The sequence below is a fragment of the Hyposmocoma kahamanoa genome, unplaced genomic scaffold (genome assembly GCF_003589595.1).
Source record: "Hyposmocoma kahamanoa isolate Upper Pololo Valley unplaced genomic scaffold, ASM358959v1 67, whole genome shotgun sequence".
Lineage (NCBI taxonomy): Eukaryota > Metazoa > Arthropoda > Insecta > Lepidoptera > Cosmopterigidae > Hyposmocoma > Hyposmocoma kahamanoa.
The window spans coordinates 3,171,631-3,189,487 of record NW_020653855.1 but is presented as its reverse complement, the minus strand read 5'-3'; the positions used below and the strand labels follow the sequence as shown (position 1 = coordinate 3,189,487).

The following is a 17,857-nucleotide window of genomic DNA, read 5'->3' as shown; positions in this document are numbered from 1 at the left end:
ATAAGTGATCAGTTTAAAAAGGCCGATCTATTATTATTTATATTTTTTTCGTAAGTGGATAAGGTATGAAGTTACCGCAAGAAAAAGTAGAGAACTGAGTAATGAGTACGGGCTGTTTTGTCCAGAACTAGCGCACATAAGGTTTGTCTCATTTGGAGTTAAGTAGATATATTTTAATTGTTTCTTACAATATTCTAACGACGGTTTTATTGACGTGTTGAGGATCAAACTTTACATTCAGAAATGGTATAATCATGAATTTCACGTATTTTGAGTTACAACACTATTGTAATAGCAGTGCGACATATTTTTGACTTTACCGTTTTATTTTTACAAAATTAATACAATACTGATTTATTATTTATTGTTATTTTTTGAGACTATTATTTGCAGCAAATTCTTAATAGGAAATGATTATTGTCGCCAATGTGCTCAAATTTCAACAAATAATACGCAAATATAATCAGTTACGAGAAGTCCCGGGATTTTTAGAAGAGAATGTCCACGTTATTCTTTAGTATAGCTAAATTAACTGCCTCAATCCCCGTATCTTTCGAGATATTGGCAAATAACTTTTTTGATTTTGTTTACACAATAAAACCGAAACTAAATAAGTTTGAGTGTAACTTTCATTAATAAAGCAAAGTATGAAATCAATTGTAAATTATACTTAAATAAAACAAAAAACAATACAGTAACAATAACAAGTTTTATTAAATAAAATCAAGTATAAGTATCTAGTAATATTATTTGTTTGCAACTTAAACAACGTTAACTAGTCATCTCTTTGAGGACTTATGGGTTTCTAGAATAGCGGTCTATTTCAAAAGCATCGTATTCATCAGGATGGTTTAAAATATAGTGAGTAGGGTATGCCGCCCAAAGTTGAGGAAATCATGCCGCCCAAAGTAGAGAATCATGCCGCCCAAAGTTGAGGGAATCATGCCGCTCAAAGTTGAGGGAATCATGCCGCTCAAAGTTGAGGGAATCATGCCGCTCAAAGTTGAGGGAATCATAGACCATCCCAATGTTGCCATGTGAGGGCGCGCCCCATATACAATATTTTGAATTGGACCAACTTTTCAAAATAGTAATAGGCATGCAAAAATAACTAGCCAGTCACAGGCTTTATCACCTGTAATGCGTTCGATATTCAAACCGACGAATATCACGTAAAAGGCAATACTAAAATCAAAACCGACCAATCAAATCGTTCCAACAGTAAAATATTAACTAATCATTTCTTTTCTTCCTTTCCCGTTTCTTCAGTCTGCCGTTTCTTTTCACGTATGATTTCATCAATTCGATGCAAATCTTTGAGGTGAATCTCTCCAGTGCCTCTCTCCATAGGTTTTTGCTGCGAAGGATCTGGCTTCCAGCCGAGGAAGTTAATAATTTGGTATGTTGCTGGAACACCGCGGGCGCCGCGGTCGGGCATTTCCTACAAAATCAAATAAATTTATTTCTTCGTGATACACATTGATGTATGAAGATGTTACATTTTGAAGCAATGCGATCCAGCTTGCGGCGTATAAAGTAAATGGACTTGAAGTGGATGGAACGAGCTCGCCCAGAAGATGCCTATTCAGTTGCGTCTTAAAGATACTCTAGTTGTGTGTGCTCGGAAATACAGTCACAGGCAGGGAATTCCATTCCTGGCCTGTTCGCCTGGAGGGAATATCCACCGATATGATATCCCGCCGTACGTCTGACTGTCCGATGGTAAAAGGGTGGCGAGCAGAATAAGCTAATGGAGCTCATGACACTCGCCGAAGCATATAGAAAACCGACACAAAAAAAACACTGCGCCAATGGGCTGAAGTGTGGAATTCAGAGTCGTGCTTATCGTTGTCAATAAGTATGTACACTATAAAATTGTACACTATGAATATACAGAACAATAAAATGAAATCATACACACAAAACATTATAGTCTAATAGAACAAAGGCTGTAAATAGAAGGGCAAGGGCTTTATTGGCCCGAACGCTTGTTCCACCCGTGTGGCTTACAATGTTTTTCTTCACACTTCCTGTGAAGTTGACCACCCCCTAAACGGGACCCAGAAACGACCTATACAATACAGGTCGTTAGTATACGTTAGTATTCCCACTCTCGACGTAAATATGCCCGGGAACAATGATTTTTTTAATACTTTTTGGGGTGGTCAACTTCACACTGCCACCTCAAAACGGATTCTTTCTGCGGCGATCGTTAGTATATCGTAAGTATACGTAAATATATTCGCATACATATTTTTTTCCAAATGGACCCGGAAACGCCTTGCGTAGGTCGATAGCAAATCGTTAGTATACGTTAGTATACCCACATTCGACGGTATTATCCCAAGAGAACAATGATTTTTTCAAAAAAAATAATTTCTTAGGTGATTTTGTTGATGTATTTCATATGAAGCAAATTTTTAATTACGAAACAAACATCACGTTTAACTCTATATTATATTTACAAAATTTTCTTTTTTAGGTAAGTCTAAATGATGAAATTAGGTCAAAAAGAAGCATTTTTGAAATAATATCATTTGTGAACAAAACTCGATTTACAACAAATATTTTGGTAAATGTTTTTATCATCATCAACCCATTTTTACGTCCCACTGCTGGGCACGGGTTTCACTTCAGCACTCCTCTCAGGCGAGGGTTTAGGCTATAGTCCGCCACGCAGGTCTAATGCGGGTTGGGGACTTCACACTTTTCCCTATGGTTGTGAACCTTTTTCCATTTGTAGGTTCCTCACAATGTTTTACTTCATCGAGAAGCTCACGGCCTCTGCTTAAAAGGCAAAAAGCTACCACCGCTTTAACTGGCTTATACGTATGTACCTAACCACTAATTATAAGTATGTAAGTGGTAAATATATATCAGTGAAATTAGTGGATTTCAGTAACTCCCAATGCAGACTCAACTTACGTTAGGATAATAAACGAAAGTACAGAACGCATTCCTTACCAATAGCGTAGTTACCCTACAGTGGTGACCCCGACATTCCAACGTATTATTTTTTTATAACAAAAACTGTAACCATTTTTTTTTAATTTCTGCATTGGGAGTTACTGAAAGTCACTAATGTCACTAATATATATTTTTATTGAGTTCTTAGGTTTTCGCGATTGTTACACATAGGAAATGAAATTATTTTTCCGGATTCAAATCGCGTATATTTGTTTTTTTTTCAAACAAACCGACGTTTCGGGCCCTTTACAGGCCCCATGGTCACGGTTGACTGAGGAGGTACAGTCTTCAACCAGTTATGTCTAATATTAATGCAAACCACCCTATTTTTTCACTATAGTTACACTAGTTATTAATTAAATACCTTAATTTTAATTTTACAAAGAAACATTCCAATTTACGCTACATTAAGTTTTACAAATTATTTTATTGAATGAATTTTTATTAAGTTTAATTTTTATTAATTCAAATAATAGAAATTAGAATAAACTAAAACATATTAATTAGTATACTGCAGTCTTATGTCTGTTTGGGATTTTTCATTAGAGGAAATACTGGATCCCAAACTGGTGGTACGGAGAAACCATCTTCCCTGTTGAAATTAGGATGTTTTTTAATTAGGATTATGAAAAGGATTCATACCATTTCATCAGTGGAATCAAAGATCTACGGTTAACTGATGATGACACCATGGTCAGTTTTGAGTCAGTGTTACCCAGGATGCTGCGAGAGGCCATTGAAATTAAAAAACATCCTAATTTCAACAGGGAAGATGGTTTCTCCGTACCACCAGTTTGGGATCCAGTATTTCCTCTAATGAAAAATCCCAAACCGACATAAGACTGCAGTACTAATTAATATGTTTTAGTTTATTCTAATTTCTATTATTAATTAATAATAAATTGAACTTAATAAAAATTCATTCAATCAAATAATTTGTAAAACTTAACGTAGCGTAAATTGGAATGTTTCTTTGTAAAATTAAAAATAAGGTATTTAATTAATAACTATTGTAACTATAGTGAAAAAAAAATAGGGTGGTTTGCATCAATATTAGACATAACTGGTTGAAGACTGTACCACCTCAGTCAACCGTGACCATGAGACCTGTAAAGGGCCCGAAACGTCGGTTTGTTTGAAAAAACAAATATACGCGATTTAAATCCGGAAATATAGTTTCATTTCCTATATACTTTTATTACTTTTAGTCCCAAAACGATAGACAGTCACACCGGACCGGCGGCTCGCAGTAACTGTCGCACGATCGCATTCATGCATCTCGCTCATACTCAAAACTGCTGACATATACATAACTCGCACACTTACAGGGTCCCTACATTTAGATAATAGTATGCCTTTTTTGAAGACGGAGTAAAATAACAGTTCACTGCGCAAGTGTTGCCCGTTTTCGAGCAGCTAGTGATTGCAGTCGATAACTATTCTATCGACTATCGACGGAATATTAAATAAAAAATAAATAAATAGCCGAACTTGTTTCATTTGAATCATCCTCGACCCATTTTCATCCAATTACTGAGAACAAATATAATACACAATTAAAAAAGTATAATAACAAGTATAATAGTAATATATATATGTTTATGAAATATACAAAGAGGAGACGTGTTTTAAAGCTTTTCATTTTAATCCAATATACCGCACAGCTATTACAATAGTGTTGTAACTCAAAAAATGTCTTTCTTCAGAATCTTCGAAAAACCTCGAGCTAGAGGATTTTAGGCTAGGTTGCCAGTGATAGATTATTAAAATTAATTGTATAGTATAAAGTTGTTACTGACACGAAAACAATTTCCTACTTACCAAATTTATTTAAAATTAACAGGGAAAAAGTAATTTTAATTTTTTGAGTAAGGACTGTTTTGTTGGGAATATAGCATACAAAAAATGTTTCATTTTGAGTTAAGCAGGTATTATCTAAAAAATTTGGGTTATTGCAATTTAAGCCGATTTACTCTCTTAAAAATGTTATGTTCTGTAATTTTAGACTGCAATCTCAATTTATTTTTATATATTTAATTTTATCTAAAAAATTAAACCAAACGTGAAAGAACAAATATTTATTAAAAATAAAAACAGATTTTTGAAATAATTATGCACAAATTATTATAATTAGGAGAATTTATAACAAAATAAACCTTCTAAAATTAGTCTCATAAAATACAAAATAACATTTCTTCTTATACTTAAATATTTATTAACTGTAATTTACGGTTACCATCTAGGAAAAAAACAGTTTAATCAAAAAATTATCACTGCAAATTGTACACTATAAGTTCGCTAAAACTAGTTTATATTAAGCAGTCTAAAATCACAGAGAAATCTTTATTAGTAAATGACATTACACAATTACCCTCAAAATTTACATTATTTTATTAAAATTAATCAGTCAAATTTAATTTTTTAAAGTAGGTTTCGTAATAGCTCGTTGGAATTATATTTTTATCCAGAAGTTCTTTGATATCTCTTTTTTTATTATGAGATAAAGGTATCTTTTCTAAGTAAGCTTGAGTTAAACCAATTGGAAATAAAGTTTGATCTCTAGTTCTTCTAGTATTGCGTACGCAAACTTTTTGAAAATATTCGTCTTCGTAGGAGTTCTTGTAAAGGAAACAAAATGGATTTTTCTTTTCAACACGAAGTACCTTAATGTCATGCCATTTTACTTGGTCTCGTCATCATTTAAATTAAAATTACTGCCCCATTCTTCTTGGAGTGACTTCAAATCATAAATTTGTCGTGAGTCATCTCATTAACCGTATAAGGAGATCCTGCGATCCTTTTAGCGGTCTGGATTAAGGTGACACATTGCTGTGGTACATAGATTGGGCTAGCTTTAAGAAAGCGCTTAATTCGCTTCTCAATAACGCTATGTACGTTGTCCCCCTCATTCTGAGAGTGACCACGAATTAGAAACTTGTGCGATATACTTTTGACATTCAGTGTTTGTACTGTGTAAGCGTATGCTGCAAGGACATACTTATTTTTCTGTTGGCCACAACAGTTATCGGTATAAAATATAAAGTTAAGTTCTTTATCCGGATAAACTTCTGTCTCTTTATGTATGTAATATATTATGCAACTTCCAATTTCAATTGCGCCGTTTCCCTTCCGTCTCATCCCAAAAGAAGCAATCAACGTTTTTAACATGTAAGTCACTTACTGTCAAGTTAAAACAATTACTTGTACTTTTGTAAAAAATACTGAAATTTGACCCATTGGTATAGGCATCACAGCCTGCAAATCGTAAACAGCGACAATTGTGTCGTCAACTCTAGCTTTGTCTTTTCATTTTTCTTCTCTAGATAGTTCATTTTCTTTTAAATGATTCTCAAAAAGTTAAATAATCTTTTGTTTTCCTTCTTCGTCAGCATTTTTATAACTCTCACAAAGATCGCATTGATCTTTTTTTGCAGTATGGAACGAAATATTAAAATCTTTATTAAAAATGCGATTGACAGTAGACGCAGAAGCAAATGGTAAGTTCTCCTTTACACGATCTTCTTTACAACTTTTTTTATTTGAATTTGCGTAAATCAATAATAGTGTAGCAAATAGCAATACCAAAATTTTGTGTTTTGTTTCAAATCATCTATATTGTAGTAGCACGAATTAATCATGTAAGTTTTACATACCTTAGTTACCAATACCTCTGTAATTCGAAATAGTGCGGTATAAAAAACACTACGACACGTCCTCACCTTATCGAACTCCGATCGTAATTGAAGATAATGCATTGTTGGAGGGGGTGTTGCAATAGTCAGCAAACCATCAACAGTGACACACAGCGCCATCTTTTAGATGTTTCTTACAATATTCTAACGACGGTTTTATTGGCGCGTAGAGAATCAAATTTTATATTCAGAAACGGTATAATCTTGAATTTCACATATTTTTAGTTACAACACTATTTTAATAGCAGTGCGATATGTAAATAATCAAATCCGGCTATTCTTGTTAAAAATGTACATAAATAAAAATTCTCGTTACTAGTAGGCCAACTGTCAAAATAAGAATAAAGAAGGCCATAGCGCAATTAGTAATCACCGTAACATTCACAGTTCAGTCATCGTTGACAAAATTGTATTTTCTTTCACAATCTATCGACAAAACTATCGACAACAACCACATGACTATTTTTTTTTTAAATTATGAAATCTGGCAAACCTACAAATGTCATTTTACTCCGTCTTCAAAAAACACAGACTATAAATTATCTGAATAAATAAATAAATAATAATAATAAAAATTAATCAGAACTAACTTACCTTTCCGAACATTTCGTCGTATATAGCTGCTGCAGCAAATTGCACGTCCTTGTTAAGCCGCAATGGACGATTTCTTGCTGCATTGTTTTCTCCCAGTGCTCGTACGTCTCGCATTACTGCCCAAGCGTCAGGGTACCATACTGTTATGCTGTCCACGTCTACCGTTTGAAGGGAGAAGCCCGCACTAAAATAACAACGCAATATCATTAAAACAACAAAGTCGCAGTAAAACTCCTTGTGAAAGAGGTCGTCCAAGGAAGCACTGCAACCTTATCTATTTCTGCCGCCAAGCAGTAATGCGTTCCGTTTTGGAAGGGTAAGGGTGCTGGTTAAATTACAAGCATAGTGGACTAGTTAAATTACGTCTCAAGGTGGTGGGAACAGTGGCAGTGCCCCTAAAGCGTGAAATAGACAGGGAGCGGGTACGGGTCGGGCGCATGTCAGATCGGGAGTGCAGCGGGTCTAAAGGATTCCGTGTCCGAGTCATCCGAGCCTCAGACGTGCTGCATATTCATATTCACATTAGACCGTGCCGGGCGCGAGCCGTGCATTCAAACCTTGTTCCTCGAACTTGAGGTACCTTGAACCTCAAATTGTGGCTTAAGACAGAGAACAAAAAAGTAACAAGAACGGTCACTCTCCGCCCCTCACTAGCTTTAGATACCGCATCACACTCCTCACATTGACGGTCACATTGACTGAACGGCAATAAGGCTGTCGGCGAGACGTTTTAGCGCCAAGATGGCTTTGACATTTGAATATAGTTTTGATTTATTCATTTCGAAAGTTGTACTTTATTAAATAACATCATTTTATGTTACTATTTATAATGGTTGTGAATTGTGCTGTATACGGCTGTCTATCATAATCTGAACGGGATAAAGAGAGGAGATTCTTTCGTTTTCCGATAGATGAAAAAAAAAGTAAAAAACTTGTCTGACATTCATTCCCTTATTGTTTTCTTCTTTATTTAGTACAGAGTAATATATAATACAGATTTATTACATCAATATATTGAGACGCCATAACTTCGTGAGCTAGTAGACAAGGGTTCTCGAATTTTCAATTTGTATTGCCGATTAATATTACGTAGTGAATATACCTAATTATTAGGTAATGATAAACTTGTACACGCAATTTCAAATACCTTGGTGACCTTATTTAAAAGTACCTGTCCAAAATATTACATTTTAAGTGCTTTTAATATATTTTTTAAACAAATCTTCAATATTATTCTAGTTAGTGAATTAATGAAAACTATAATATTAAATCGATTTAAATACCTAATGAACATGTGTAATTATTAGCATTCTATTAATAGAATTATAGATAACAGCTTCGCGTTAGAATTTTCGCTATGTTACTGCTCAGACCACGTAATAGTACGAGCAAGTAATGGGTAACCCTGCCACTTCGCGCACACATTTGCGCGTGTGTACATAGCGCCTTGCTAGTAGTAGGTAACTAACTTTCGACAGTTGTATGGAGTGTCCGGGGTGTGCTTAAGAGTAAAACTTACAATGAAACAGAGGACTTGCTGGAAGTTATTTCATAATAATTATTATATAGGTAACCATTAATTTATGACTACTAATTATTTTATTATTAAATATAGAAAATCTATTTTTAAAACACAGGTGTACATTTACTTACTTTAGGCACCGCAAATATACATTACATGCTAATATTAAAATATATAGCTTTACTATGAATAATGTATCATTTAGATTCCCTTCTTAATTCTTATTTGAATACTATAATAGCTTATAATAGCTTTATTTACCTTTATTTACATTTGTTTTACTTATATTGTAAAGATTACGTTATATTGAAATAAATTTCTCTTTATCTTTTTATCTTTACCTCGTACGTGCCGCACGATCTTAAATTAGACTGAGTCAATCAGTGGGACGCGGTTTACGCTCGAATAGGAACGTAGTATTATGTCATGTTATAAAGCGCTAGGTAATTTCTTATGCACTCAATTAATTTTTCATCATCCACTTTTTAAAAAAGAACGTAGTCACTCTCTTTAAAGTCGCACACACGGACGGGGCGCGTACGACGCACTGGAGAGTGTTCACATTACAACGAGTTGTAATATGAATCACTTCATATAAAATGTACACAGCATTTCCAATCCGACTCTCGTACGTGTCTCGGGTCGCGCCCGGCACGGTCTAATGTGAATAGTCCTTTATTTCGTGTATTTGTATGGACGACAACACACCGAGCACGGGTGCATGCACCCGCTCTCTGTATGTTTCACGCGATTTAAAGCTCTGAGTGGCACTGCAACTGTTATGGGCAGGGGTATATAGCTTACCACCAGATGCACGACTTGTTCGTCTACTAATATTGTCGACAGATTTACAAGAATTGGAGAGGATGTGGGTTATATTTTTCTGTATCCAATGGAGTAATAAACATTTTTGACGTTACTTCACTTTCCCACGAGGGGTGCGATAAGCTTTCGTTACCAATAATCAAATAATTGGTTGATACAGTGTAGCCGCTCAAAAAGTAGCACCATCATCATAGTAAATACCAGTTTCAACCAAAAAGCTGGAATTACTTTAGACTTTTCTGTCGAATGCGTAAGAACGCTCTCAGAACCAAAAGGTCACATATGGGGTCAGGTATCTTACGGCAGCGACTGTACATGACGGACTAGTATCCCTTGTGCTGGATAAATACAACTTATAGAGAAAAAGCCTACATTTCGGAATTGAACTGACTTTAATTCGAGATTAAGTTTGAATTGGGTTAGAGTTGTTTAAGTTGAGTTGTTTTACAGAACTCACGCGCCAAGTAATCCACCAATATCCCTAATTCTTGTAAATGGGGATATGTGTGAAAACATTCCGCCGATGCGCTCTGTCTCAGCGAGTTGCAACGCCTGTCGGAGCTCGCTTAGGGTATCGCAACCGAACACGCAAGCCAGGAATACCTTAAAAATATAATAAAAAAACTTGTTCACATGTTACATAAGAAATAAACATACTATAGTCTGTCTTTTTTTAAGACGGAGTAAAATGACAGTTCATTACGCTAGTGTTGCCCGCTTGCGAGCAACACTAGTGACAGAAGTGGATAAATATTCTATCGACTGAATATTGGTCACGCTTATGGAATAAATAGCCGAACTTGTTTAATTTGATTCATCCTCGACCATTATTCATCCAATTATTGAGCACAAGTTGATTTGTCAAATTTTGTAAATTCATATTGTCATACATACACTGTATTTAGAACTATGTTTAAGAACAAACAGGAGACGTATTTTGTAATTTTTCACGTTTTTAATTCAATATAGATTATGAAATTCGGCTATTCTGGTTAAAATGTATGTGAATAAAAATTGATCTCGATATTAGTGGGCCAACTCTGTCAGAATTATTCTTATTTTGACAGTACGTCGAAACATTCACAATTCAGTCATTTTTGGCAAAATTTTTCTATCGATAAAACTATCGACAACAACTACATAATTATTTAAAATTTTACGAAACTAGCAACCCTAGAAACGTCACTTTGCCCCATCTTCAAAAAAGACAGACCTAACTGGTGGCGCAATTTTAGAGTTCCGGTAGCCCGAAACCAGCCAACCATGCGGGGAATGCGAATGATGCTTTCCTTCTATTTGTGGACTGTATTTGAATAAATAAGTATCGTTGATTGAAACAAATACGAGTAGGTAAGCTGGGAGTACAATGCCTCTTGAAACCAACCACGTGGCCGTCCTGCTGATGAGTTTGACTGATCTTGGTTCTTAACCTCGCCTAGGGAGCGATTCTTGATGTTGCAAGTTCACCAAAGCGTAGGATCACTATCGCGTCCGCGCACGTCCGCTAGGTGTCACCAGTTGGTTGACATCTCGCTCTTGCGTGCGAGTTAGGTATGCGCGGGAAAGGGATGGAATAAGGAAGTAAATATTGGTCCAATCAAACCATTGCTAATACGATGCAAAGATGAAAGTGTCTAAATTTCGCGAGGTAAATTCAAATATCATTTTCGGCTAAACCTCTAACTTTAGTCATAGTATATATAATAAGAGAAGTAGTGTAACTCTATACTAATTTTGAATCGAGTTTAATCAAACATGAAATCTTACCCCATCTGGCTTCAAGCACTTCAAGACGTTGTCAAATACTCCAGGAAGGTCATTCACCCAATGTAAAGCAAGTGATGATACAAATAAGTCTATGCTGTTTTCAGGAAACTAAAACAAAATAGTACATTGTGTATGCGGCGCGGGCGCCTAAGAAATTTCTAACGAGAGTCTATAATTCTATACTCTAATGTCTCGAGGTTTGGAATTTTCGCTTCACAACACAACAATTACAGAAATGGCGGGTTAATTGTTTGTTTTTTTATATAAACAGATCACCAGCTATGCCAATATAGATAACTTGAACTATTGCAAAATGTTGTAAAAGGTAAAGATACAAAATACTAAGAATGCTGCAGAATTTGAATTTAAAAAATTAATTTAGCTAATGTTTAATTTTTTCTATATTTCGAGCTTACATGTAATAATTCAGATTTTTTAATATAAGCAAAAGCTTATCTTAACATAGAGAAGTACAGTGCAATTAAACTTCTACAAGATCCATTACTGCCATAAGCGAGCAAGCGCAATGAAAAACAGATTATGTTTAAAAATATATTATAATGTCGCAATAACGCACACGAAACATGCAACATTATATTATCATTATTATAATAATAAATAACCTTTTTAAGCTTGTTTACATAGTTTAATTGTTATTAACCGACTTTAAAAACAAATGAGGATCCAATTCGTTTGTATATTCTTGGTGTGTTACGCAATCTCAGACATTTGTGAATCAATCTTGATGATTCTTTTTGGTTGGAACGGGGATACCTCAGTAATGGCTCCATTCAAATTAAAATTAAAGGGTGGCAAATTAGGGTATGAATCCAGATTATTGGATTCCATTCACTTTCCATTAACTAATTTCAATAGAACTTGGCAAATAGATGTGATTCAACAAACTTTTGATGTAGCTTTTTTTCATAATTTATATATTTCATTTCCTTCGCTTATTTCTATCTTAAATAACAGTATAATAGAAGTGACACTCACGTACATCAATGTGCTCCTCATCCATGATCCGTTTCTCAAACTGAACTCCTTCTCCGACTATGGCCTTCTCCAAATGAGTCGGAGACGTATCACAAAGGGTTACCTTTTCTACGCTGTCTGGTTGAAAATGACGAGATACATAGCCACGAGCTGCACCTGAAATCGGAAAGATGACTTCCTGTTAATGTGATAGGATATGCTGTGGTTATTAGTTATACCCGCTAAGAGGCCCATCAAATTAGACGCTTGTACTTAGGCCCTATATACATATATAGTTTTAGAATTAGACAGAAAACTTATAAAATCTAAAGGCAAGGTAGCCCAAGCTTTTGAATCGTTCTTTTCGGAAATTGCTGTGATCACTACAGAATCCTTAAATTCCTCCCCTTCTCTTACTATTGATCTCCTAAACGAAAATGTTAACGTTTGTGGCAGTTTATTTAATTTCCGTCATGTTAATCCACAAGACATCATAAACGCTTTTAAGTCAATACATGTTAAAAAAACTGAAGATTTCTGGGGTATATCAACTAAAGTTATAGACTCAATTATTGATCCAATTTCCCCACATTTAGCTGTAGCTTTCAATAGGTGCGTTAACGAAGGTGTTTTTCCCGAATTAATGAAATACAGCAAGGTTATTCCCTTATTCAAAAGCGGAAGGAAAGTTGATCCTAGCAACTATAGGCCCATTTCAATTTTACCAGCTGTAAGTAAAATGTTCGAAAAGGTTATGCTGACTCAATTACTGTCCTATTTCGGTAGGAATCATATTTTTCATAGTGAACAGTTTACTAGTGGTAGATCGACTAGCAATGCGGGGGTAGCGCTACTAAAACACATCTTTGGTGCTTGGGAAAGGTCCCAGAACGCTATTGGTGCTTTCTGTGACCTCTCAAAAGCATTTGATTGCGTTGATCATATTACTCTTATTAGGAAGCTGGAACATTACAGTGTAATGGCAAGGCGTCGAAACTTGTCTTGTCATATCTCAATGGTAGAATTCAGAAAGTAGACATAAATGGAGTGACTTCTTTGAGTTCTCTGGTAAAAATGGGTGTTCCGCAGGGCTCAATACTTGGACCTTTCTTATTTCTAATTTATATTAATGATCTGCCATTCTTTGTTAAGGACCACAGCGAAATAGTGTTGTTTGCTGATGACACATCCTTGATTTTTAAAACAGACAGACATGACATTAACTATGACCATATTAATGATACCCTCTCTAAGGTAGTTTATTGGTTTAATGCTAACAATTTATTGCTTAATGCCAAGAAGACAAAATGTGTTCAATTTGAATTACCTAACGTAAAATCGACTAGTCCAAGCATAGAAATAAACGGAGAAAAGTTAGACTTTGTTAATAAAGCAGTCTTTTTGGGAGTGACCTTCGATAGTAAACTTTAATGGTTTCCACATATATCTTCCCTGGCCAGCAGGTTAAGCTCCGCTGCATACGCAGTCCGCAGAATACGTGAGCTTACCGATGTTAGTACTGCTAGACTAGTTTACTTTAGTTACTTCCATAGTATAATGTCCTACGGGATTCTCATGTGGGGTAAAGCGGCAGATATTCAAACCATATTTGTATTGCAAAAACGAGCGATTCGTTCTGTGTACCGTCTAGGATCTCGGGTTTCTCTCAGAGAAAAGTTTAAGGAGATTGGTATCATGACTGTGGCATCACAGTACATTTACTCAAATATTTTATATGCTCGTAAAAATGTACATATTTTCAATAAGAAAGAAGATATCCATAATATTAACCTTAGAGCTAAGTCCAAACTCATGGTACCACGATTTCGTTTAACCAAGGTAAACAACTCTTTTATGGGGAACTGTGTACGTTTTTACAATAAGATTCCGGAGCATATATTAAGTTTATCATTTCCTAAGTTTAAAAACTACATTAAAAATATTTTGATCGAAAAATCATATTACAAAATTTAAGACTACGTGTTAGATAAAGATGTATGGAAAGACGACATGGCTCCAGAATCCACACAAATTTGATTCAAAGTGTATTCCATAGCATTTAAGTTTATTTGAAAAAAGCAATCCCTAGAGTTTCTTGCTCGTTCTTCTCAGGGAGGTCAGCGTAGTGAACGAGCAGTAGTTTAAATGTGATGTTTTTAAGTGTAAATTTATTTTACCTATGGAATAAATAATCTTTGACTTTGACCTAACACGATGAAAATAAGCTTACCAAGTTCAACAGCATTTTTAAAAGTCCTTTTAATATCGAAAACCCTGTCAGCTGTGCGCCAACCGACCTCTTCTTTTACGTATTCACACAAATGATAATCCTGTTGTTGAGCAGATATTTCCCGTTGTTTTATCTTCGCATCTCGATCAAAAATGTCCATAGTACGATATACAGAACTTGCTGTTTTCTGTTTACTGGCATTTGTACTTGAAAACCTGGTTACAACTTTGCTAGAACAATTGAAAAATTGCGACAGATTCAGTTGACTTTTCACGAAGCAAAACCTCAGTGTGTATTGAAACATCTTTGTTTGAGACATTTTTTAACTTATTTTAGTTAAAAATCTAATAAAAGAAGTCAGATAAGAACATTTTCACACGAAAATTGATAACTTTACGTCGTTTTGAGGTTATGTTATGATTTTTCCGAAGTGACAGGCGGAAATACGTTCATAAATATGAACCATAAACTCTATCTTGTTTTAATTGATACAGTTTTTAAACTAAAACTACTACCATTGCGGGCTTTGCGGGGATGGAGAGTTGGCGACGGGCTTTTGAAATTAGTAGTACGTACATACTGACATATAATCTCCTTTGTGCTTCCTAAATTATCAGTATGTGTTGTCTGTGATCGTTGAAGTGTATCTGTCATACAAATATTTTTAAATCTATCTATTGTACGTGTGCTCGTTTCTAGTTCATTAAAGCCAAGTTTCTATTGGTATTTCGTTTCCATGTATCAATTTAATTAACTAGTGATAATGACGGACTCGAAGAATGACTCTAAAGAATCTTTATCACATTCTCTAGCAAGATATTTACGCCCCGAAAGGTTTGATGTTGAACCCACGGATCCCGCTGCTGGAGATAAGTGGGTGCATTGGCTGCGTACATTTACAAACTTCCTAACTGAACATGCCCCTGATTCTGGTGACGTAACGGATTCCATAAAATTAAAATTATTATCGAACTACTTGACAACCAGTATATTCATTCAAATCAAAGACTGTCAAAGCTACAGGGACGCCATTAATATTTTGAATAAAACGTACGTTAAACCTCAACATGAAATCTTATCCCGCCACGTCCTCGGAACACGGAAACAAAAGCAAAGTGAAAGTATTTCAGACTACAGCCGAGCTTTGCATATCCTTGCACAACAGTGTAACTTCCAGGCAGTCTCAATTGAAGAACACAGAGACCAAGCTATACGAACCGCCTTTATAGCTGGTATTCTGTCACCTAAAATTCGGGAACGATTATTAGAAAAACAAATTATGTCTTTGGACGAAGCTTATAATCAGGCTGTCACTCTCGAAACTGCTGAAAAGGACTCTGTAACTATGAGTATGAGTGTCCAAAATACTATGAATGCTTTGCCAGTGCCAATTCCACAAGAATTACCAGCACCCTTCATACCGCTTCAACAAAACGCTGCAGTCCCGCCGCCACAGATATCAATAAAGCGTTGTTTCTTCTGCGGTGGTAAAGTACATCAAAGAATAAAGTGCCCCGCCTTTCACGCCTACTGTCAAATGTGTACTAAGAAGGGTCACTTTGCTTCTGTCTGTCGTTCCCGTGGCAATCCTTCTACAAGTAACGCCATCCCAAGCCCCGTCGCTCCAGTCGAGTTCTCACCGTGTCCATGTTCTCACGAAACAGTCAACACTTTATACTCTGCGGCATCTCCGTCAAGCCTAGAAAAAGCCACAATAGCTATTACTATTAATAACACCCGTGTCGACGCGTTAATTGACACAGGAAGTTCAGTGAGCTTTATTGATAGAAGCATAGCTCGGATGATGAAGTTACAGCAACGTCCGTATAAGCATACTATTAATCTGGCGTCTCTAAGCCACACATCAACAGTCAACGGTGTATGTTTCGCTACGCTAGAAATAAACAATCACATTTACAAGCAACGTCCTTTTCTCGTTATTGACAACCTATGCGCGGACGTCATTATTGGTCACGACATACTAAGGAACCATTCAAAGCTCGAATTCCAATTCGGAGGATCTAGACAGCCCTTGCATATTTGCGTGATGGAAGCTTCCGTACCACCAGCTTCTATTTTTACTAACTTGTCTGCAGATATTACTCCTATTGCTATCAAGTCCAGGCGCCATAACAATGACGATGAAGAATTTATTCAAACAGAAATATCGAAGCTTTCAAATGATGGAATTATCGAACAGAGTGTATCTCCGTGGCGCGCCCAGGTACTTGTTGCTGGTGGAGGAGCCCATCGAAAGAGAATGGTCATCGACTACTCCAGAACAATCAATAAGTTTACATATCTAGATGCATATCCATTACCTAATATTGAGTCGATAGTCTCGAAAGTGGCTAAATACAATCATTTTAGCCAGATCGATTTAAAGAGCGCTTACCATCAGATCCCTATCCTAGACCGAGAAAAAAAATACACAGCATTTGAAGCCTGTGGTAAGCTGTGGCAATTCAAACGTATTCCCTTTGGTGTCACTAACGGAGTCGCCGCCTTCCAACGTTCTCTTGAACATATTATCGAAAAAGAACAGTTACATGGGACCTTCTCTTATCTCGATGACGTTACCGTTTGCGGTAAAAATAAGGTAGAACACGACGAGAATTTAAAGAAATTCATGTCTGCTGCAAAAAAGTACAAGCTCACATTAAACGAACAAAAGTGTAATTTCAGCAAAAATTCTATTAGCCTACTAGGATACACGGTCAAGAATAATGTTATCGAGCCTGATAAGGACCGCCTTGATCCGCTTATAAAACTACCGTTACCGCGTAACGCTGCTGAACTCAAGAGAGCCCTTGGGCTATTTGCTCATTACGCCAAATGGGTCCACAATTTTTCTGCGAAAATTCAACCGTTAATCAACAACAGCCAGTTCCCTTTAAACGAAAATGGCCAGCGTAGTTTTAAACTTCTGAAATCAGAAATCGAGAAGGCAGCATTGGTTGCTATTGACGACAAAGAAACCTTGACGGTAGAGACTGACGCTTCTGACTTCGCTGTAGCTGCAACATTATCTCAAAAGGGTCGCCCAGTTGCATTCTTCTCAAGAACTTTGTCAGACAGCGAACGTAAACACGCTGCCGTAGAAAAAGAAGCATGTGCAATCGTCGAAAGCATTAGAAAATGGCGTCATTACCTCATCCACAGACATTTTCTCCTCATCACTGATCAGAAATCCGTAAGCTTTATTTTTAATCAGAACCATGCGAGCAAAATTAAAAACGATAAAATTGAAAGGTGGAGGCTGGAACTGTCGTGTTACAAGTACGA

The 17,857-nt window shown here is 35.9% G+C and overlaps 1 protein-coding gene across 1 annotated transcript; it reads right to left on the bottom strand.

Moving 5' to 3' along the window:
• Positions 1-696: 696 nt before the first annotated feature.
• On the bottom strand, positions 697-14,974 carry LOC113232188 (arginine-hydroxylase NDUFAF5, mitochondrial). The gene is made up of 6 exons (XM_026466830.1): positions 14,573-14,974; positions 12,368-12,519; positions 11,368-11,475; positions 10,058-10,203; positions 7,254-7,437; positions 697-1,441 (listed from the first exon to the last, which is right to left on the bottom strand). Exons 1-6 carry the CDS (start codon positions 14,889-14,891, stop codon positions 1,238-1,240), a joined length of 1,113 nt encoding a protein of 370 aa, XP_026322615.1. The 5' UTR covers positions 14,892-14,974; the 3' UTR covers positions 697-1,237.
• Positions 14,975-17,857: the final 2,883 nt, after the last annotated feature.